The 22,628-nt window shown below is 47.7% G+C and overlaps 1 protein-coding gene across 1 annotated transcript in view; it reads left to right on the plus strand.

The window, feature by feature from the left end:
- The window catches only part of PEX14 (peroxisomal biogenesis factor 14), a 134,204-nt gene that overhangs the window by 15,508 nt on the left and 96,068 nt on the right, over nt 1-22,628 (plus strand). Inside the window, exon 2 of the mRNA XM_003127561.3 lies at nt 2,542-2,589. Coding sequence (XP_003127609.1) covers nt 2,542-2,589 — 48 coding nt within the window. The remainder of the gene's footprint in view (nt 1-2,541; nt 2,590-22,628) is intronic.

Raw genomic sequence — 22,628 nt, forward strand, 5'->3', positions numbered from 1 at the left:
AACTGATTAGAAGGCTCTTGCAAATAGTCTTTAGTAAACTATAATGGGGAGTACCCTGTCGTGGCTTAGCAGAAACGAATCTGACTAGTATCCACGAGGACGCTGGTTCGATCCCTGGCCTTGCTCAGTGGGTCACAGACGCAGCTTGGATCTGGCGTTGCTGTGGCTGTGGCATAGGCTGGCGGCTACAGCTGATTCGACCCCTACCCTGGGAACCTCCATATACTGCGGGGGTCTAAAAAGACAAAAAATAAAAATAAAAAAATAAACTATAATGGAAAAGAATATGAAAAATAATATATATACGTATAACTGAGTCACTTTTTTTGCTTTTTTTTTTTTTTCAGGGCTGTATATGTGGCATTTGGAAGCTGCAGCTGCTAGCCTACACCATAGCCATTCCACGTCTGTGACCTATACCACAGCTCATGGCAACGCTGGCTCCTTAATCCATTGAGTGAGGCCAGGGATTGAATCTGAAACCTTATGGATACTAACTAGTCGAGGTCATTACTGTTGAGCCACAAAGGGAACTCCATACAATGCTTTTTCACTTATTTAAAGAGCCGCAGGTGCGGCATATGGAAGTTCCCAGGCTAGGGGTCGAATCAGAGCTGCAGCCACCTGTCTGCGCCACAGCCACAACAATGCCAGATCCGAGCCACGTCTGCGAACTACACCACAGCTCAGGGCAACACCAGATCTTTTAACCCACTGAATGAGGCCAGGGATCGAACTTGTGTCTTCATGGGTACTACTTGGTTCATAACTGCTGAGCCATGATGGGAACTCCCTAGTTTGGTGGAAGGTTGTGCCATTCACCCAGACAGGGAGCAGTGGAAGGGGACATGTGTGGCAGAGGGAGAGGATTCTGAATCTGCTATGGGATTTGTTAAGTCCAAGAGGAGGCAGGCAGTTGGATGTAGACCTCGGAGGGGTCTGGGCTAGAGATCTAAATGCTTGAGCCCTGAGTTCCCTGGTGGTTCATCACGTTAAGGACCCAGCATTGTCAGAGTTCCCTTGGTGGCGCAGTGGTTACTAATCCAACTAGGAACCATGAGGTTGCAGGTTTGATCCCTGGCCTTGCTCAGTGGGTTTAGGATCCGGTGTTGCCGTGAGCTGTGGTGTAGGTCACAGATGTGACTCAGGTCCCACGTTGCTGTGGCTGTGGTGTAGCTCCAATTGGACCCCTAGCCTGGGAACCTCCATATGCCGCGGGTGAGACCCTAAAAAAACAAAACAAAAAAAAACCTCAAAAGGACCCAGCATTGTCACTTCTGTGGCTCTGATGCCTGGAGCTTTGGGAGGGAGTGACAGTGGAGGAGGGGGGAAGGAGAGCGTGCTCAGGTTCCCTGGGACTTTCTGGTTAGTTTCCACAGGTTCTAGTTAGTTTCATGGCTTACTTCTTGTCCTGGGATGAGAAGGGGCCCCCAAGATAGGACTTGTGGATGAGGAAATGGGGTCCTCCTTCCAGCAGAGTCCTTGCCAACTGTGCCATGTGCCAGCTGCATGGTAGCAACTGGGCATGAGGAAATCTTGGGGGGACCCTCTGTGGACTAGACTCTTTCTTCTCCCACTTCTGTCCTTTTTTCCTAGGAGGCTTGGCGCGTGCCATCTGAACTAGCAGGGAGGAGTTTGGAGGCTGGAGGCTGGCTCCGGAGGCCCACAGATTAGCTGCATTTGTCTGGATATTATCTGTAGATAATTGGAAATTGGCTTGAACATCAGTAACAGTAAACTAATCACAACTCTCTCAAGCTGCTTGTTTTATTCTTTTGGAGATTTGTAAATTTCCTCCGCGTCTGTCTGTCTCTGTCTCTCTTTCTCCTTTTCTCTGACTTTTGGCCAGGTCAGCCACGGGTTGAAGGTGAATGTTTAAATGTGAGGGTGAGGCGAGAGAGCGAAAGAAGGAAACAGACCAGGGCCAGGCAAGCGGGCCTCAGGCTGCCTGCGCGCTGGTTGGTCTCTTTATCTGTCAGCTTGTCACTAGCTTATTCACAGAAAGGATTTAAGCCTGGCTTTCTTTACTACCAGGGATTGGTGTCCTCAGTGACAGGCGAGCCATGGGAACCAGTGTCCTGGCTCCAAACTGATGCCCAGATGAAAAAGCTAAGTAGGGCCCCTGTTGCTGGGTCTGGTTCTCCATCTCTGCTTTTCCCAGTCAGCGTGATGGGGAGATGGCAGAAGGGAGGTTTTGTTTTCATTTAGAGCCTTTCCTTTTGCTATTTCCCTGGATTTTGTACTGGTCCCCAGCCCCTGCTGCTCAGCTGCTGACCTCGGGCGCTCCTAAGCCAAATGCAGCCTTCTCAAGGTCCTGTGACCAGTGAACCCAGAAACAGTCTCTTCATGTTCACTGCTAAATTCAGACTCTTTGGGTTACCCCTTACAGGCAGCTCCCTACAGAACCCCTGCAGTATGAAAAACTGGTGAGAAATAGGAGAAATAGTTTTGGGTGTGTTGCTTAGAATGGAACAGCTTTGGTTTTTTGGTGTCCATTGGGTGGCACTGTGATCTTACTTTTGTTTCTGATTTTCTTTGCAGCCAAACTCTACTCCAGGAAGTGAAAATGTGGTACCTCGAGAGCCACTGGTAAGTACCCACGATATATGGTATCATTTTCTAATAATGGAAATACTGTGTAAGTTTAAAGAAACCTTACGATCCTATAGTTTTGCAGCGGTAGTGCCCCTTTAAAAGTAGGTGCTGGGTGGAGACCAAGCCCATCTGTGACCTCTGACTTCTGACTCCTTTTCGCAGGGAATAGTGAGATTTCCCCTTAGTAAAACCTGGTCTTTTCTGGAACTAAAAGCCTCTGTGCTAGGTGGTGATGCCCTGCTTTGTTTGCTTTTTATCAGTGGTAATTAGTGGGGTGCCTGAAACCTTTGGAGGCTGAGCTGGAGTGGGGTTGCTGGGCCTGACCAAGTTGCTGCTTGATTGTCTGAAATAGCCATGCTGCTCCACGGGGTGAGGCCACTTCAGGCGGCCTTTGGAGAACAGATAAAGGAGAGACTTCCGTATTTAGGTTTGTGGTCCTCATTACCAACATCACCTGCTTATGCTATTGATGGGGAAGAGGCCTGCTAGGTACTGGAGCTGGTTTTCCTCGCAAAGTGCTTTTGCTCTGATGGTCTGAGCCAGAGCGCCTGCCTGCCCTGTTTTCATTCTATTTTGCATTTCAGGGCCTGCTGCACATCCTCTTGGCTGGGTATTAAGCCTGATCCTGTGGCTAACGAACCTGACTAGAGTCTATGAGGATGCGGATTCGATCCCTGGCCTCGCTCCGGGGGTTAAGGAGCCGTTGTTGCCATGAGCTGTGATGTAGGTCACAGACGTGGCTCGGATCTGGCATGGCTGTGGCGGTGGCCGGCAGATGCAGCTCCAATTCCTAGCCTGGGAACTTCCATATGCTGCAGGTGCAGCCCTAAAAAGTGGGGGTGGTGGGGGAGGAGACTTGTACTGTACAAACCAGCTACATCTTATGGAGGGGCCAACTTTAGGTTCAACTTCTCAGAGCTAGTTTTTTCTTTGAATGGTGATCAAAAACTTAGGGATGTACGGCCAGGCCTTTGTTTGAGGGCAGCACCTGTAGTTTTCACCTGTTTTCCTTCCTGCTCCTCTGGCAGCTGTGGGAAGAGGCGACCTGAGGCCCTCCACTGGCAGGAACAAGTCCGCATTCTAGTCTGTACTGAGGCTTTCCAAGGCAGAAGGGGAGCTGGGTTTGATGAGCTGGAGGAGGGCCAGGCTGACTCGAGCCCTGCCAGGACTATTTGAGGGGAGCACGGTTGTCCAGTCTGTCACCTGCTGTCACCAAATACGACTCACCCCCCGCCCCCCAGCTTTGTTTCTCTCCTTGGGGTTTTGCCTGGGTTCTTCCTCCAGGTCTCGGCGGTGTGAAAGCCAGAGGAGGCTTCGCTTTGGCAGCCCCGTGGATAGAGAGCTTGTGTTCTTGGGGCTGCCTCCAAGCCCCTCAGGCCAACACTGTGGTCAGCTTTGGACTAAAGTTCGGAATGGACACTCTCGTCATCTCCACTCCCTTTCTTCCTCGGTCTCTCTTAAAATTTTTATCTGCTCCTTTAACTCTTGTTCATCGAAAGAGTGGCCGGACCATGTTCTGGGCACGACTGAATAAATCTTGGGGGTTCTTTCTAGCAGTGAGCCCTGAGCAGCTGGCAGCCTCACTCATTTCTGGGTGTTTGGAGGCCTGCAGCCCCTTTGCTCTGCTAATGTTTCTGTAAATGGCCCTTTTCCTGCTGTACTTTGCATCTGCTTGTTGGTTGGTTGTATTTTTTATTTCTTTCTTTTCTGGGAGGCCCTGAGCAGTCTTCAAACCCTAGTAGCCTGTGATGGTCCAGAGTTCAGACTCATTCTCTCCAGGCCAACTCTACAATTACCTTATATTTAATTAATATTTTTTCCCCTCTTTACGTACTTGCTGCATAATTGCTCAGAGGAAAGAAAACACATAGCAGCAATTTATATATATATAAAAAAAACAATAATTAAAAAAAACCCCCCGAAATAAACTCCCATCTCATTTGGGCTGATCCTATGAGTTGGGTAATTAGGGCCCTATTAAAAGGTAGACCCTTCCTCCTTCCCCTCTTTTTTTTTATTAATTTTTTTATATTAAACTCCCACAGTCTCTCAGTCATGCCCTTATTGCTTTTGGCCAACCATTTGCAGCAGCCTGATTAAATGAGGGCACCAGCCGAGTTGTATGGTCTTATGTGAGCTACTTCTGCCTCTTGGGAGTGGCTGTGGGAGGGTGCCAGGCAGAGGAGTCCCACGAGGGCTAGCGACAGCTTCTGCAGCAGGTTGGGGGCAGGGGACTTGCTGCTGTGAGCCCTAGCGACAGCTTTTGCAGCAGGTTGGGGGCAGGGGACTTGCTGCTATGAGCCGGCAGCAGGCTGGAGAGCATCATGGGGTGCTGGAGAAGCCCTACGGCACTCAGCCCTCCCCAGGGGAGGTTTCTCAGGCCATGTGTGTTAGCTCTCTCCTGGGTGCTCAGGAGGAACAGACAATTGAAGAATAAAGCTAAGGAGTTCCCTTGTGGCTCAAGAGGTTAAGGATCTGGCACTGGCACTGCAGCGGCTTGAGTTGCTGCTGTGGTGTAGGTTCAGTCCCGGGCCTGGGATCTTCCACATGCTGCAGGTGCAGCCAAAAAAAAAAAAAAAAATAATAATAATAATAAAGCTAAGCTGTCTTCCCAAGTAATTTATATATCTTATTTGGGGAAGAAAATGCATTTGTTACACATGAAACAATTAGCAAATGGCACCAGGCTGTATATAATTTTAGCAAACAGTACAAAATTGTATATAATTTGGTACAGAATTGCCTGGCTGGGAGTCTAAGAGAGCCCTCATTATTCAGAGAAGGAAGAGAGGGGAGACTTAGGGGTGGTTTTTGTGAAACTTGAAGCCAGGTCCAGGGGGAATGGGACATTCTAATGTTGAGGGAAACGTCATGGTCAGTTAATTTTGTTTTTTTTTTTAACCAAGTGGAGTGCGTATTTTCTACAAAATTCTCTTAATGGAAGATACCCTGTTCTTTACACTAAAAAGGCTAAACATGGGATGCTGAAGGCAAATAGTCTTGTTCTTTGTCTTCAGAACTAGATGATCACTTTGGGATAATTTTTCCCTTTATTAAAAAAGTGAGGTTTACAACAAAAGAGGCTCTGTTGAGTAGTCTCTATCGTGCAAGTGACATTGTTAGGTGGATGTATTCGGGTGTGTGCCTTATTGCTTTGCTCTGTCTGCTAGAAAAGGAGGGCCTGGTTTTTGTTTGTTTTTTTGTTTTTTTGCTTTAAGAGCCCCACCCTCGGCATATGGAAGTTCCCAGGCTAGGGGTCGAAACGGAGCTATAGCTGCCAGCCTGCACCACAGCCACAGCAACTCAGGATCCAGGCTGCATTTGTGACCTACACCACAGCTCATAGCAACGCCGGATCTCTGACCCACTGAGCCAGGCCAGGGATCGAATCCGCATCCTCATGGATACTAGTCAGATTTGTTCCCGCTGCACCACGACGGGAACTCCTCGGGCCTGATTTTTATATCTGTCCTCTCTGGACCATAAAAGCTGGCTAATGATTTTGAGTTGATAAGTATAGTCATAGAGTCTCTAATTGATGCATTTGTGTTGCTAGCCATCCTGTCTTGATTCCAGCCAAATAGTGACACTGCACGTTACCTTCTCTTGCCCCTTCAATCCTCTTCACCTCCCAATAAAACCAACCCAGCAACTCTGGCCATAGTAGTGTAATGTCATGATGTCCTCAGGCTAGAGATTGGTGAATAGACTTTTTCTTTTCTTTCTTTCTTTCATTTTTTAACCAAACAAACAATAATCACTTTAGTAAAACAATCATAGTGGAAAATTTCCCCTGAAACACACACACACACACACACACCCCTGAGGCCCTACACTCCCTAACCCCCAACTTTTCCTCCAAAAACAACATCAGCAGAATGTGCAGGTCCTTAGTGTCTGATTTGTAGTGACATCTTGGAAAAGAAAAGGGAAAGATAAATTAAAAATGTTGGAAGTGGAGTTCCCGTTGTGGCTCAGCAGAAATAAATCTGACTAGCATCTGTGAGGACGCAGGTTCGATCCCTGGCCTCACTCAGTGGGTTAAAGATCCAGCGTTGCCTTGAGCCGTGGTGTAGGTCGCAGACATGGCTCAGATCTGGCGTGGTTATGGTGTAGGCCGGTGGCTACAGCTCAGATTTGACCCCTAGCCTGGGAACCTCCATGTGCCGAGAGTGTGGCCCTAAAAAGACCAAAAAAAAAAAAAAAAAAAAAGGTGGAAGTAACATTTGTACTGCAGCAGCAGTGCAGCAGGAGTCAACTCCAGTGGCAGTGGCACCACCCTGACTGGTCTTGATAAATTGTGTACACTCTCAGTTGCAATTCTCTGATTATTGATGACAAAACTCCTTGCCAGAGATAAAATGGCCGATTGCTTTTTCTTTAAAACTTTGTTCACTGAGCTCTGCCTCCCATGGCAGGGAATTTTGACACAGCTCCCCAGTAAGACTGCTTCTCCCAGCCCTGTTCAAAACCGCCTGTGGATTTTCTGCAGACCTGAGTTTTCTCATCACCTGTGTGGGGCCATGTCCACCCATCACAGAGGTTAGTGCCTGCACTGACGTGGCAGGACCAAGTCTTGCCTCTCGATAGGTCCTTAAGATGGGTGGACAATTGTCTGTGTGCAGGAGTTCTGATTCTTCAAGATGGGGTGGACACTTCTCTGCGTGCAGGAGTTCTGATCTTGCGGGTTAAGTAACCTTCTGAGAGTTTAGGGTCTTTGAAGCAACGACATATACGGTTTTGTTTACGTGTCTGCTCCCTCATTTCAGCCCACAGCGGTCCTCAGTATTCGGCAATGAAGTTTCTCACCTACTTCCTACAACACTGAGGGATTTGGGCCAGACTAGAATTTCGGCTTTTTGCTCTTTGACCCCAGCTTCTTTCTAATGGATGAATCTTGCACCATCTCTTCCTCTAACCTGTGGGCATCTGTTCTTGTTTTTTCGCTTTTTGTTTCTATCCTTTTCCCTTCATTCCTCTATCCAAATAATCCCAAATGACAATAACATACCTTTATAAAGGATGATGGTCATAGTACTTTATCCCTTCCCGGGGATTAATATTTTTAGTATGCCAAATTCTTTTTTTTTTTTAATAATTGGAAATTTGTTTCTTTTCACCATCTTCACCCATTCCCCCTCCCCTCCCCTGAGTTTCTTTTTCTTTTTCTTTTTTTTTTTTTTTTTTAAATTTTAAGAGGCCACATCCCTGAGGTTTCTCCTTGAGGCTAAGACAGGACCTTGCCCAGGGTTCTACATCATGTGTTTGCCCTCAGCCCTTCTGGGGCAGCTCATCCACTTACACCTACGACACCTAAGGTTTCCATTCTGTTTTTGTTTTTGTTTTTGTTTTTTTTTTTTGGCTTTTTTAGGGCCACACCCGTACCATATGGAGGTTCACAGGCTAGGGGTGATATTGGAGCAACAGCTGCTGCCTACACCACAGCCACAGCAATGCCAGATCCGAGCCGCTTCTGCAGCCTACACCACAGCTCATGGCAACGCTGGCTCCTTAACCCACTGAGTGAGGCCAGGGATTGAACCCGCAACCTCATGGTTTCTGGTCAGATTCGTTTCTGCTGTGCCACCGTGGGAACTCCTCCTTTCTGCTTTTCAAGTCATTTAACCAGAGGTTGGTAATCAAAAGGCCATTACTATCTTGATGAATTCAGGGACCTAGTCTGTGAGCTGCTCTGTAAGAAGAGCTGTGGCTGGTTGCTTGTCTGCGAAAGACCTCTTGCAGGTACTTCTGGCACAGCCTCCCCTGAATTTGTATTTTTTGTGGTTCAGGTACTTGGGTGTACTTGTTGGCAGGCTCACTGTGGGTTGGCAGTTCTCATGCTTTTTCCCACCAAAACCTTTCTGGAGGATGACATTCATATGCTCAATGCATGTCTTTGTGTTTACTCATGCACATATGTTTATGTACGTGCGTATATAGAACAGGTAACCCACAGGCATTTATTTTATAAAATTCAAAGTACTTTTTGGGAAAATAAAATTGGCTTTTTGTTTTGTTTTGGCTGCCTAGCAGCATATGGAGTTCCTGGGGCCAGGCATCAGATCTGAGCTGCAGTTGTGACCTACACTGCAGCTGTGGCAACACTGGATCCTTAATTCACTGTGCCGGGCTGGGAATTCAACTTGTGTCCCAAGACTCCGCCAATCTTATTGTACCGCAGCAGGAACTCCAAAGTTGGTTTTCATATTGAATTCATGGGAGTGTCCATTGTGGTGCAGTGGAAACAAATCTGAGCAGGAACCATGAGGTTGCGGGTTGGATCCCTGGCTTCGCTCAGTGGGTTAAGGATCTGGTATTGCTGTGAGCTGTGGTGTAGGTCGAAGACACGGCTCGGATCTGGTGTTGCTGTGGCTCTGGTGTAGGCCGGTGGCTACCACTCTGATTGGACCCCTAGCCTGGGAACCTCCATATCCCGTGGGTGTGGTCCTAAAAAAGACAAAAAAAATATTGAATTTATGAAAGTGTTTTATAGGCATAGGGGTAATAAAACTATTACTCCTTAAAGATTTCAGGAAAATAAAATAAATACAGCAAATCTAAAGTATTGAGCATTGCTATTTAGAGAGTCTGCAGGGTTAATTTCTGTGGGCACAGCTGAGTTAGGTTTGCCGAAGGGAGCTGTAATTTCCACCTGTGTTGCCCACTCAGAGTCAGTCTGGAGGCAGGTGACTGGGGATGACACAGGGATAATCCTAAATCTATTTATTTATTGTAAAAAGTGAACCTTCTGCAGATTTTGGTACTTACGCTGTTATCAGCAACACATGACAGGAGGCACCCCTCACAGCTGCTACTGAGAAACCGGGACCCATCAGGTGTAAACACCCAGAGGTGGGTCTCAGCGTGCACCTCTGACGGATGTTGTCGTGTGCCCCAACTCTGGGCTCCTCAGATAGCAGAAAACGTGGGCTTCCCTCTGAGCAGCCGAGGAAGAGGCTGCTCTTCTAACACTGACACCCCTTGTTGGGAGGGTGCCTGAGATGCCCGCCTGCCCTGCCGCTCCGGGAAGGAAGCGGGTGAGAACTAAATGCTGAAATGGATGAACTTGAGAAACGTCTCGTTCCGTCTCTGGGTGGCTTTGCTATAATCTGTAGGCTACTTACCGATTTTGAAATTGCTGCCTCTTCCTCCTCTGTCCTTCCTATTACAGACTGAGAAGGTTTATTGAGTAGACGAGGCGGTGCCCTTTAAGTTCTTTTCCTCTTTCAGGTAAATGAAGAGGTGGTTTTTTCAGTTTTAAGGTATCCTTTTACAAATAATTATTAGACGAATCGAAACTCTTAGGGGTAATAATTAGGGAAATGGAATTTGAAATCGTTATTCAGCTTTGTTTATACTTGGGGTTCCTGGCTTTCATGATAATACTCTATATATGCTGTGGTTCCTGTAATCAGAGGCCCTGACTGTTGGATAACTGAACCGTGTCCTCATTCTGGAGACATGGGAACTGAGGGGCTGAGCGCTCAGCTACCTTTTTTCAGGGCCACAGTGATGGAGGGAATTCAGTTTTTAATCTTGTCCGCAGCCTCATTCTCTGAGAGGAAGCGGTTTTGTCCCCCCCACCCCTTCTCTCAGGAGACGGGATGCACAGAGCTCTCATTTGGGCAGAGTGAAAATATTTTTCTTTTGTTAAAAATCCGTCATTATCAGAGTTGCCTCATAGCGCAGTGGGTAAAGGATCCGGTGTCGTCACTCCTGTGGCTCTGGTTACAGCTGTGGCTCTGGTTTGATCCCTGGCCCATGAACTTCCACATGCCACAGGCGAGGCCGAAAAAATAAATCAGTCATTATCCTATTTGAAAGAATTTCCACTCCAAAGCTGCTTTTCAGGTGTGCCCTAAAAGACGGCTCATCCATGTGGCAAACCCACGGTCCCCAGTTTGCAAACCACCAAGTGTCGTGCGTAGGACATTTCCCAGGATAACTTCAGTTTAAAGTATTTTAGCCCATTGTCAAGCCACGCAGACCAGTTTGGGTTTGAAAAATACGGTCTTGTAGTTGATCCCACTTCTGGCCGTGAGAAGCCGAGGGAAGATGAAGTGGTGCTTTGGGGAAGGACGCACTTGCCGCCCTCCCGCCTCCCCTCCCAGCGGCGCTCCTTTCTTTTATGGTTTGTAGTTATAGCCAAGATTTATGCCTGTTGCTCCACAAATCTTCTCGCTGCCATTGTGAGTTCGTCTGCACGGTCTGGAGATGGGCCGACACGGAGGGATTCTCTCGGTGGGTCTTCACAGGACTGCTGCCTGACACCCGGTCAGAGAGCAGCGCACTCCTGCCCCCGTGGATGTGGAGGGGGTGTCTGGATAATTGTCCCCGTTGGGAAGAAGATGTGCCACCACCTTTGTGACCTCTTGCCTTTGGGGACCCTGGCAGCCCCGCTCTCCTGCTTGTGCTCATAGGGTCTTTGGGGCGTCACCTTGGGCTGGCATCAGGAGGCCTTTCTCGGTGTGTCTGCCACCATCCACTTGGGCCACAGGAGGGGCATCTCTAGGGGCAGGGCTGCCTTTTCCAGCTTGAAGGGAGGAGCTGCTAACAGAATCGGGCATGCAGGTTGATCATATGTATAAATGGTTTAGTTTTTCCAGTTTGCTGAAAATGGGTTTTAATGGAGAAGGGGAAAAGTAAACAACATTTATCAAACGTCTTTTTTTTCCCTTTCCTCATCCTTTCCGTTTGCTGTATCGTTTTGTCTTGTGTGTACCTTTGACTCATTGCAATCCTCTTGTGAAATGAAGTGGTGGCACCAGTAAACACATATTTTAAAAAGAGTGTCAAGAGCTTGCACGAGGCATCTCCCTGCAGCAGCTGGCCCGCTGTCGTGGCACAGGGGGAAGCTCCTTGCCAGGCCCGGGTGCTCCGAATGGCAGCTCCTGGCCCGTCACATCCACGCCCACAGCCCTTCTGCAGACCAAGAGAGAATCAGCTTGTCTTGGACGTGTGTGCCAATTGATCTGTTAGTGCATTAGGTAGTTTCCTTAAATACGCTGTAATCAGATGAAATAGAATGTGAACAGAGGGCACACATAGAGTGTGTTTTGTAACCGTAAATGTGAAAAGAGGTTCTGTGGAAACTGAATGCTTTGGTAAGTGCGACCTGCTCAAAAGATTGCTGTCTTTTTAGGTGTGAGTGGGGAAGACCATAAAAATCCAGAACTAGACTAGACTTCGGTTTGCTTTGCAAATGTCTTAAGATCTTGCTTCGCTTTAGAAGTTGTGAAGGGTGTGTTGTGGGTGAAGTTGATGCAAGAAAGATGGCTGGGAGCATCAGCCTGTAGGCCTACACTCAAAGAAAAGGTCTCGGCTCCACATCAAAAGATTAGCAAGTGACTGTACGTTTGTTTATAGGTTTTTCGTTCGTATAAAATGTTTAAGGCATGTAGATAGACCATTTCTAATGATCCCCTGCTTTAACTGATTTTTTGGTTAACTGACTAATTACTAGCTCTGATCACATAGGCCAGGAGGACTTCTGCTGTATGATATGCTGGCCTCTGTGCTGGTCTCTTTGCTATCTTGTTTCATCCTAACCAACCCCCGAGAATCACACCTCCTCCATCTCCAGTGAGGGAACAAGCTCAGGGCAGTTGGGTTCCCACAGCTCATCAGTAGCAGGCCTGGGATTGAAACCCCAGGTCCACGCTGCTGAGCCCTTCTCTCTGTTAGGCCTGAGCAGGGGGGAGAGCCGGTGGGCGTAGTGGGCCCACCTCGCAGGGCACAGGCGTGTGGGTGAGAGGCTTGGCTTGTTCAGGCGCTGCCTGGTGAGCCTTGCTTCCGCTGAAGCTGCTGCCTTCACTCGCTGTCTGTGGTTGGAGTCTTTTGTATGCATCTTAGCTGTTGAAAAGGCACCTATTAATTTATCACAGGTGATGTGGGCCTCCTCGTGCTTGGAGGAGGCGTCTGCACCCATGTACCTCACTAATGACAGGTTACGGGATCGAGGCGACATAATAGGATCTTTTCATCTCTTGTCTGTAGAGCAAGGTGCAATGTCCCTGGTAGTGTCTAGGGGGCAGTAGCTGCTTGTGCGTCCACCTGCTGCCAGAGGGAAGGTTCCACAACTGGGCCATTTGCTTTTTTTCTCCACTGAAGTAAAGATATTACGGCATTCAGGCTCTTCCTCCCTGCTTTCTCTGCTTCTCTCAGGTGAATCCTTTTTCCATCTCCCCCTCAACATCCACAAAGCCTTCCCTGTCAGAGTAAAGGCAGCAAAGGCCACTTGCTTTGAAGAAAAGAGAATAGCAGTGTCTTTAAGAGAGTAAAGTGTTTTGTACGTCTTGCCTGTTGCCGTTGGTAAGCCACTCTAATACCGTCTGGATGTTTTGAAACTTTCCCTCGGACACAGGTCTTTATTGTGTTGGGAACACCGCTGTCACGTGGTTATCTCTTCTTCCTGTCAGCGTGTCCCTTAACTCCACCCCCACTCCCACCCTGGCCAAAAGCCAGGTTGACAGAGGTTTCTCTTCAGTTCTCAAGGAGGCATGTCATAAGCACACAAAGGAGGAAACTGTGGGTTTGCCAGTCTTTTTATTTTATTTCATTTTTGTTTTTCTAGGGCCGAACCCGCAGCACGTGGACGTTCCCAGGCTAGGGGTTGAATCGGAGCTGCAGCTGCTGGCCTACACCACAGCCACAGCAACGTGGGATCCGAGCCACACCTTGACCTACACTGCAGCTCACAGCGATGCCGGATCCCTAACCCACTGAGTGGGGCCACGGATCAAACCCTCGTCCTCATGGATACTAGTCAGGTTCGTTACCGCCAAGCCACAAGGGCAACTCTGCCAATCTTTTTCAGACTTTGGGGCCCAGGACTGATGTGTGGCCGGATTATGCTTTGTGGACATGAACGACCAGCGCCCCCGTCCCAGAAACCCTGACTCTCAGGTCTTCTTCCTGTCATATGGCTGAAGCAAGCGCCAGCAAGGAGAAGGGTTGGTTGCAGGCAGAACCGAATGGTTGCAGGACAAACCGAGAAGCCAGCCAGCCCTGACAGTTCAGCCGTGTGAGGTTTATTTAGGATTAGCTGGGAGTCCCCAGGCTGACTCTGCTGTGGGAGGAGCTGGTGACCAGTGCTCTCGGGCTCTGCCTTCGTACAGGCTCTCATCCCAGGACCCCGGTGCACTGGCAAGGGTGGGAGCTTCCGTTCCAGCTCTGAGCATGGCTTTCCTTGGAGACAAAGGCACGCCTCTTAACCTCACCTCTCCAGCTTGCTCTCTGTTGTCTCTCTGAAAAATGGCAGTTAATAGAACCGGCTAATGAACAGAAGAAATAACTAGAAATAGTGGCACATCATTTAACAGCGAAGTGGTTTATAACTTCTGTTTATCAAATGATGATTGTTATCATTATTGTTATTTCTATTGGATTTTTGAGGAATTTAGCCAGGCCTCCAGAGCCCCATTTATAAGACACTTTATTTCTTCCTTTGTAATGTCTAGAAATCACTTTATTCCAGTGAAATCTAGACCTGTAGCCCCACCCCCAACCCCTCCCAGCTCCTTTTCTCTCTGCTTCTTTTCTGTTCAGCTCCCATGACCTCAGTGGGCTCCATCAGGTGGGGTATCCCCTGCTGACCAGTCTGGCGGAGCTCGTACCGGCTGTAGGAACGCTGCAGTGTTTGTTTTTGCAGTTCCTGGATTTGGTTTAATGTACAATTGATTTTTTTAATGTATTTAATCATTTTTTTCTTACCTCATAAGGATTAACCTGCACAAACCTCATTTTATCCTAAGTGTGGCTTTGGGAGGAAGGGAGAAGAAAATTGAGTTTCTCTAGCTTATTTTATTCTTTCACTTTTTATTTTCTGAATGGCTTTTCCTGCCGAAGCAGCTCTGTAAAATACAATGTATTTTAGTGGCCATTACTTACTCACTACTAACTGGTCTCTCCTGCTTCCCTTTGTCTGTGAACTAAATACAGGGGCCTAGTGATAATTGGTAGCTCCATCACCGACTCACCAATTATAGATCAACAGGGAAAGCAGCCCAGTGATGGTTTGTGGTTGGCACCGGCTGCCCTCCTCACACACTCGTGTTATCATTCTGCATCTGCCCCCGCATTGGGCTTGACTCGATCAGTCCTTCTCTAATTCTGTGCCTCAGTGTCCCTAGTTGCATCACTGGGATCCCCGATTTCCAGATTTCAACCTCATTCCATCCCTAAGTGTGGTTTTCATGACCCTGTTGTCCCTTCTTAGTTCCTGCCTTTTTGTCATGTCTGTAACATATTAACATGGAGAGGTTTTGTTTCTGCTTTTCTTTGTGGTTCCCTGGTGCCTAGAATGGTTAGCGGCAGGCCACAGATGAATTATTCTCTTGAAACGAATGGTTTTCTCTACAGTTTTGTCTGCCGAGTCCAGGTGGGTGCCCAGGGTAGCCCCCCTATGCGCTTTTATCTGATCTGTATTCCAGCTTATCCACTTTGCCCTGGTACGGGATGGGGAAAAGTTGCTTCTCCCGTGAGACCGCCAGGCTCTTGTGTAAGACTGGCAAAGGTCTCCTATGATGTATGGCCGTATTTCCAAGCAGAATACATTTTCTCTGTGTTTGTTTCCTGGGTGTTGGGCACCTAGGCCCCTTGCTAACCCCTGTGTGGGGTGGGCACACACCCTCACCTCTCAGCTCCCAGCAGGAAGCAGGCCCTCAACGCATTTGTGGAGTGTGCACGCGTGCGCGCGGTTGCTTACGTAGGTGGTGATGATGAGCCGAGGGGCCGGAGTGCACAGGTGCTGCCTGCTGGGGACGTAGGTTGCAGCCTTCCCGCTGGCTCGCACATACGCAGATGTTTAGTGTGCCGTTGCCACGTAGGCAACATAAAGCGGGCATTTTATGAAAGGGAACATCAGAGGAAACATTACAGCTGAGACCTTGATAGCCTTTCCATTATTATGGTTTAAATCTTGACCATCTTTATTCGCAGTGACACTGGGACCGGCAAGGACAGCACGCATCCCCACCTCCCCGTTCTCTCTCTCTGCATCCTGTTCTGTAGCTGTGCTGGGCATCGTGAAGGGTGCAGGCGGCAGAGCTGCTTTGTAGTTTGTCTAGAAACAGCCCCTTTTGACTCAGAAGTTGGAAACCAGATGACTCACCGTTGTATTTGTTTTATTGCAACTGTCATTTCATAAAATGCCCTGAAACCTTTAAACTCTAAATGCCAAAGTGAGGTTTTCGTCTTTCTTTTTCATTGCATTGCCTCTTCGGTTATCTCTGATTTTCCCCTTTCATGTCTCTCTTTTCTCCTTCCCTTTCATCCTTGTTGTCTCTTTCATTCTTTCTCTTTCTGTCTCTCTCTTCTGTGCCTCCGCCCCTCCTTTGATGGCTGTCGTGGTATCTGTTGTTAAAGTAGCCTCTGCTAACATCACGATGGGTTGGTTCTCTCAAGGTTTACTGCTGTCCGATCAAGAGTCTACACCTTCCAGTTTTTGTGTGTGGTTTAGAAATGGAAACATCCACAAACATCAGAGTTTATAAAGTACCAGGGGCTTCAGCTCTAGAAGCTAAGTGCCATGTCCAGTGGTAACAGTGACTCACTTTTTTGTGAGACTGCATTTTGCAAAATTGTGGGTCTTGCCCACATATCCATTCCTCCCTTGGATGGTTAGCTACCACGATCACAGTGTGACAAAGGGCTAGGATTTCCTAGGATGGCCCCCGCAGGACCTGCCAGTGCTGGTGACCCTGATGATCAGAGTGTTGATTGTGGGAGAGGGCCTTGATGTTCATTCGTTCTCTCTTTCTCTCTCTCTCTCTTTCTTTCTTTCTGTCTTTCTCTCTCTCTCTCTCTCTCTTTCTTTCTTTCTCTTTCTCTCTTTCTCTCTTTTTGGTCTTTTTGTCTTTTGAGGGCCACACCCACAGTATGTAGAGGTTCCCAGACTAGGGGTTGAATTGGAGCTGCAGCTGCCGCCCTATACGGGATCCAAGCCGTGTCTGTGGCCTACACCACAGCTCACGGGAACGCCGGATCCTTAACCCCCTGAGCGAGGCCAGGGACCAAACCCTCGTCCTTATGGTTATTAGTTGGGTTCGTTAACCACTGAGCCACATGGGGAGGAACCCCGAGAGGGCCTTGATCTTATTTAACCCTATTCTCTCCTGAGGTGGAACTGCGATTCCTGAAGTAAAGAGCACTACTCCTTCTTATGGCTTAGGTGGGGCGTTGGGATCTAAGCTTTTAAGGGCTTGAGCTCTCAAAGCAGGACTTGTCGGATCTTCATGCAGTTTCTGACATCGTGGCACTTGACGGAGTCACCTGATTGATGACATGAGCATCACAGGGTGTTAAACACCTGGCCAGGGAAACAGGAACCCTCTGTGGATTTACCCAAAGGATGGCTGACAGATTGTGGAATTTTAATGAAGATGGGGTGGCTCCCTGATGTTCATCTGCTTTGGAGCATAACTGAATCCCTGTATTGACTTCAGGAGAGTTTGTGGGAAACCTGTGCTGGTGTCAGTGGTTATATTCCACATTTATCACATTCATAAATCTTACTGAACTAATTTTAGAAGTAGCTAGTTATAATGAAAAAGAACAATAACTTCAAATGCACAGGAGCCTCTCAGTCAAATGTTCCGTGTTTTCTTTTTCTTCTTTTTTTAAAGGCCTTTGGTCTATTTTGGCCTTCAGAGTGGGCCATCCTCTGAATTCTGTTGTAGTAAAACTTTCCCCCCCATCTGTTCCAAGGAAGGATAAGGATAAGGGAAAATATGGTATCATTACAATATTTAATAGATGGATGGCTGTGAGTTTTTTAAAAAATTTTATTTTTTTTTGGCTGTGTCCGTGGCATGTGGAAGTTCCCAGGTCAGAGATCGAACCCACGCTGCAGTATCTACCCATGCCTCTGCGGTGACATCGCTGGATCCTTAACCTGCTGTGCGCCACAAGGGAACTCCCTGATGGCTTTGAGTTTTAAACTTGAGTTGTGTATATCTGCTGGGCAGCATTCAACCTGGAATGGTATGTTTTCACCCACTTGGCTCTGTGTCTGTTTCTCACACCGCCACTGTCCCTGCTGCTGGAAAACAGAAAACCACAGGCTGTTAACTTAATACTCTTCCCTGCTGGGACTAGGGAGGGAGCAAGACGGGGGCACAGGGGGGGTTTCGAGTCAGGAAACCGTCACTCTCCCCTGGAGAGAGATGTTCCCTCGTTCCAGCTGACACTTTGAACAAGGATTCTAGAGTCTCTGACCATTTTAATTAAACCTCAGTGAGGGGTGCCCTGTGGCCTGCTCATGACCTGGGTGTTTCCTCCCTGGGACCAGGAGCAGCCTGCCAGATGTCCCTCTGAGGCTGCCTCCAGATTCCCTACCTATGAATGCCTTCTCTCTTCCCGGGTAGGGCCTTTTTGAGGAGCAGAAGGATCATTTCGTGCTTATGGCCTGTTCATTCCTTGGCTTCTCTGCTGAGCTATCCAGCAGGGGTGCCAATTCTTCCATTTAGCTGACTATTATATAGCCCTTAAAAGGGAAGGGTTTATTTTAGCTGGCTGCTATATTGATTGCTATAGGGACGTTTCTATTTTCACTGGCTGCTATATTGACTGGGAAAGGGAAAGGGGCTGTATTGCCGGGAGCTGTCATATTGACTGTTACAGAAAAGATCTGTATTTAAGCAGTACCAGTGCCCTGGGATCTCCCAGGCAGGATATTAATGCTAATTCATCCGCTCACCCCCTGCCGTGAGTGTTATTTGTTTAAATCTGTAGATTCCCACAGCGCGTTTATATCCTCACTAGAGTGAGCTCCGCTCCCTGTAATTATTTAACATTATATGCTGATATAAATTGTAACAGTTAAAGAATGGTAATGAGTAGCCAAAAAAGAAAAAGAAACAGGAAAACATAGAAAAAAGAAAGGGAGGACGTGTATCAAAAGCCCGTATAGTATATACGTATTATCTTGGTAAGTCTGTATTTGTGTGTGTTTGTATGTTTGTTTGACATTAGAAATGGGAGTCAGATTCTCAAACCGAAGTGAGCAGCATCCCTTCCCGCGCTCCAGGTCGAGGCATACAGTGTTGCTGAGTCCACGTATGGTGCACCTGTGTGTGTGTCTGTGCACACGTGCGCGTGTATGCATTCACGTCACCCGTCGGAAGGAGACTGTGCTCTACTGTGCAGTGCGTGTGATTCCGTGCCGTCTGTGTGTGTGTTCCCTACGTGGCAAGCCGTCCCTCCACTAATAGTTCAGCTTCTTGCCGAGCAGCCGATATCTGATTTTCATTCGAGCTTCCATGTTGGCCTAGGAACTCCGGGCCCGAGACCCATCTGTGGGGAGAGCCACGGGGAACGCTCAGTTGGGACTGAATGAATAGGCCATTGGGTGTCACTGTCGCTCTATTGTCTGTAGTTGAGAGAGGGAGGTCATGCTGGAGAAACTGGATTTCAAAAGAAAAGTTGTTTCTCTGTCCAAATCGAGGTGGTGTTTTTTGGAGATGTTTGTCTGCATTTTGAGATTCCCCCCTTAAAGGCAGTTATCTTGTTGGCTGGTTTTGCCACCCTACGCTTGCCATTTTGATCGTTCTTGAAAATCGCGTGCCGACTGCGAGCTGCGTTTGGAATCCCCTGGAGCACAGCAAGAAGAGGACTTCCTTGAGCAGAAAAGTTCCACCCTAAAAAAAAAAAAGAAGAAGAAAAAGAGGCAGCTCAGCGGTACTCAGGAAACCCATTTAGTGGGAGAGAGAGTCTGGGCAAAAAGTTTTTTTTTTAAAAAAAGAGGAGGATGAGAAATCTTGTTCATCCTAAATTTGGCGAGCACCTGAGCTCCCTGGCTGCCCGGCCTGGCCTCGAGGTGGGAAGAGCTGAGCGCCGTTCGCAGAGGAGCAGGCGCGCTCCTCCAGCTGGCTGCTCCCCCCTTGTGGAGCCGTGCCAGGCCTCACCACAATTCATACTGTGTCAGTTTAATAAATGCACTACTTAAATTATGAAATTACAAAAGAAAAAAGAGAATGCACTTATTCAGACTCTTAATACATTAAAAATAAGGCATTAAAACTCTGACTTTTTTTTTTCTTCCAGAATCAATAATGAACAGGAAGGGTTGTAGACATTAACAGTCATGGACATTCAAACTCTTATACATAAATTATCTTAGAAAAATGCACATAAGACTTGAATAATGTAAATACATTAATGCATTTAATAATTTAAACATTAAAGCGCAAGCAGGAATTTGAGGCAGAGGCTGTTCCGAGGTAAGGGATTGGTCCTAGAACGAGTGTGCCCTAGGATCGATGGGTGATTTCCCCTTGAGACACCCTGGAAAGAGAGTGCCTCACCGGCTGCTGTGAGCTCCCGTGCCAAGACTCCCTGGACATTCCTGAACTCAGCTACCTCCCAGCGCCTTATTTTTGCATATCCCGACCTTCGTCCTCAATTCCACGGTCTCTCTAGTCCTATGCTTCTAATTGTTTGTTAGAAAATTAAATGCTTCCACTTCAGAGAACAATGAACTTTGAGAATGTCTTGGTTGGAAAACCAAGCCAAATTAAAAAAATCCTTCCCCCAGCTCTGGCTGCTTGTGATTCGGAAACATGGAAGTGGCGGCTCCTTGTAGTCGACCGCTGGTACGCTCAGCCCGGAACACCACTGCGGCACCATGGGCAGTGGATCCAAGCTGCGATAGGCTGACGGATTTGGAGACGGATCTGTGGGGAGGCGGTGATGGAGTACTGTGAGCCTCTGGGTGTCGGGCATCAAGACAGCAGGTGGCCACGCCAGGCAGCAAAATGGGCCCATGGAGGTAGGCTCAGCCGCCAGTGATCCTGCCTCGCTTTAATTTGAGGGTTTAACCGTTGAATGGACTGATATCACTGTTTTTCTCCCCCTTTCTTCCAAAATCGTATTCACAACAGCAGAAAGTCACTGTAAGTTAAAGCCCCCCTTTTCTGGCAGAACATGGAACTCCCGAATTCAGTTTTTGACATCTACACTTTAAAGCGCCCTGGGAAGAACTAAGAAGCTAGGACAGCGTGCCTCACCTTGTCATTTATTAACCCCAGCACTGTTCTCCAGTGGTTCCTTAGCCTCGTTTTAAAGCCCAAATCACAGATGAGAAACTGGGAAAACCTCAGGCAGTGGGTGACTGGGGACGTCGTCTGGGAACTTGTTCTCTACCTGCAGAAGAGACAGACACATGTGTTTATCTGGTCGATAAAGAAAGTGTTGCCCTGCTGGGTTTGCTGTAGGCCTGAGGGACCCTTGAGAAATGGTTATCAGATGGTAGTGACTGGACCAAACCTGTTTTTATTATTGCCAAATCTGTTGGAGTCTTTTATCGAATCTCAGATCTCCTACCTGAAACTTTACCTGGGGTCGTCTTGATTTGACCCAGGCCTTGTCTGTTCCAGCATCTGTGGCTTTGTTTGCAACCGTTTCCAGTCTTTGTTGCAGCCAAAGGCAGCCTGCTTTCCAGCGCACGAAGTCATAAGCCAGCTTTTAACCACTTTAGGAGAGCGGCTGTAGGCTGTCCTGGCACGCGCAGCAGCTACAAATGGTATCAGGCTGTGCTGCCCAGAGCCGCCAGAAGGAAAACCAGTTCTTTCAAAACTAGTCATCAGGTATCGGTTTAGAAAGGAGTAGTATCAAGAATCAGTGAGGACCACCAGGAACAGATCTCGCGGTCAGTTTGTCGTCCTTGGGCCATGCACAGATTCTTCTCTTGACCTTGGGAACAGTATCCTCAACGTCACGACCCCTCTCACCCTGTTTTGCTTTGAAGATCCACGGCTTGCCTTACAGTTTTACTCCAGCTTGGGGATGACCGTCACTCCTAGGCCTGTTGTGTTCACTTCTTTCCCAGAGTTTTCAGGGCCCATCTGTTACTTGTCCGGCCTGGAGCAGCGGCTGTCTGCCCTGCCTGTACCCTCTGCATTTCATCCCAGCAGAGAGAGGGACGCGAGTAAAATCAGGGGGTGCATGCAGACTGGGGGGAATCTGATTCTCTTTGGATTTTGCTGTCACACCCAGGAAAGCTTCCTTCTCTTCCCTTAAGTTCCAAGAAATGTTTTATGGCCTAAACCGCATAATAGGCTTGTGCCTGGTTGGGATGTGGCGGGGAGAAGGGGGGGCACCTTCACGCTCCTGTTGAGGTGCAGAGTGCTGGTTGCCATCAGGCCCAGAGAGCAGATAGCACTGATCAGAGGTCAGCTCACCCCTGTGATATATCCCTTATGCAGATTTCCTTTGAAGAGAGAGGAGTCAGGTTCATTAATTAAAGGAGCCTGGCTCGAGCGCCCTGTAATTATAGGTGCTAGAAATCTGAATTTTAAGAGGTCTCTGCAGCTGCATTTTGAAAAATGTAGGGAGGCACTGAGAAATACAGGCTGTGGGCAAGAATGTGGCGGAACCAGATTTGGGAGGTTCGGGTTTTGGCAGAATTCCCCTTCAAATTCATATTTATTTTTCCTACCTTTTTTTTTTTTTTTTTTTAAGGAGAAGCTGAAATCTGATTTTTTTTTTTTTTAATGAGGGTTATAGCCTGTGACAGGCTGGTATTGTCAGCGTGGAGGACAGAAAGGAGTGGCTGTAAACTGACAGATGCTTAGTTTTTAAGTCAGGAAGGAATGTCTTTGGACCCTAGGGATGCAGGGTTTGAAAAAAAAAATTTTTTTTTCTTTCTTGAAATGAGTGAGGGGAACAGGGAACAGACAGTTAATTTGAATGTAATCTAGGGAGATGAGTCCTGGGCACAGGTGGGACTCCAGAACCTTTGTACCTGCTTCTCTTCCCCATAACAGTGTCACCTCCTCTGTCATAAATCACTTTTTGATACAAAGCCAGAGATACAAACAGAAAATTTTAGCCCTTGGTGGGAAGTCCTGACCTGTCCCTTTTCTTTCTCATTTCCTCAGTGATTGGTAGCTTGACCTTTTGCTTTGGGTGCATCCTCTCTCTCCCTCTTCTTTTTTTATTTTTCTATTTGATTTATGCTTCTTGTTAAACACCTTCATTTTGGTCTGTGAAATGAACCATGGCTCATTTGGGATGTGGGGAGAGTTAAGAAGAGT

The sequence above is a fragment of the Sus scrofa genome, chromosome 6 (assembly GCF_000003025.6).
Source record: "Sus scrofa isolate TJ Tabasco breed Duroc chromosome 6, Sscrofa11.1, whole genome shotgun sequence".
NCBI classification, from domain to species: Eukaryota; Metazoa; Chordata; class Mammalia; order Artiodactyla; family Suidae; genus Sus; species Sus scrofa.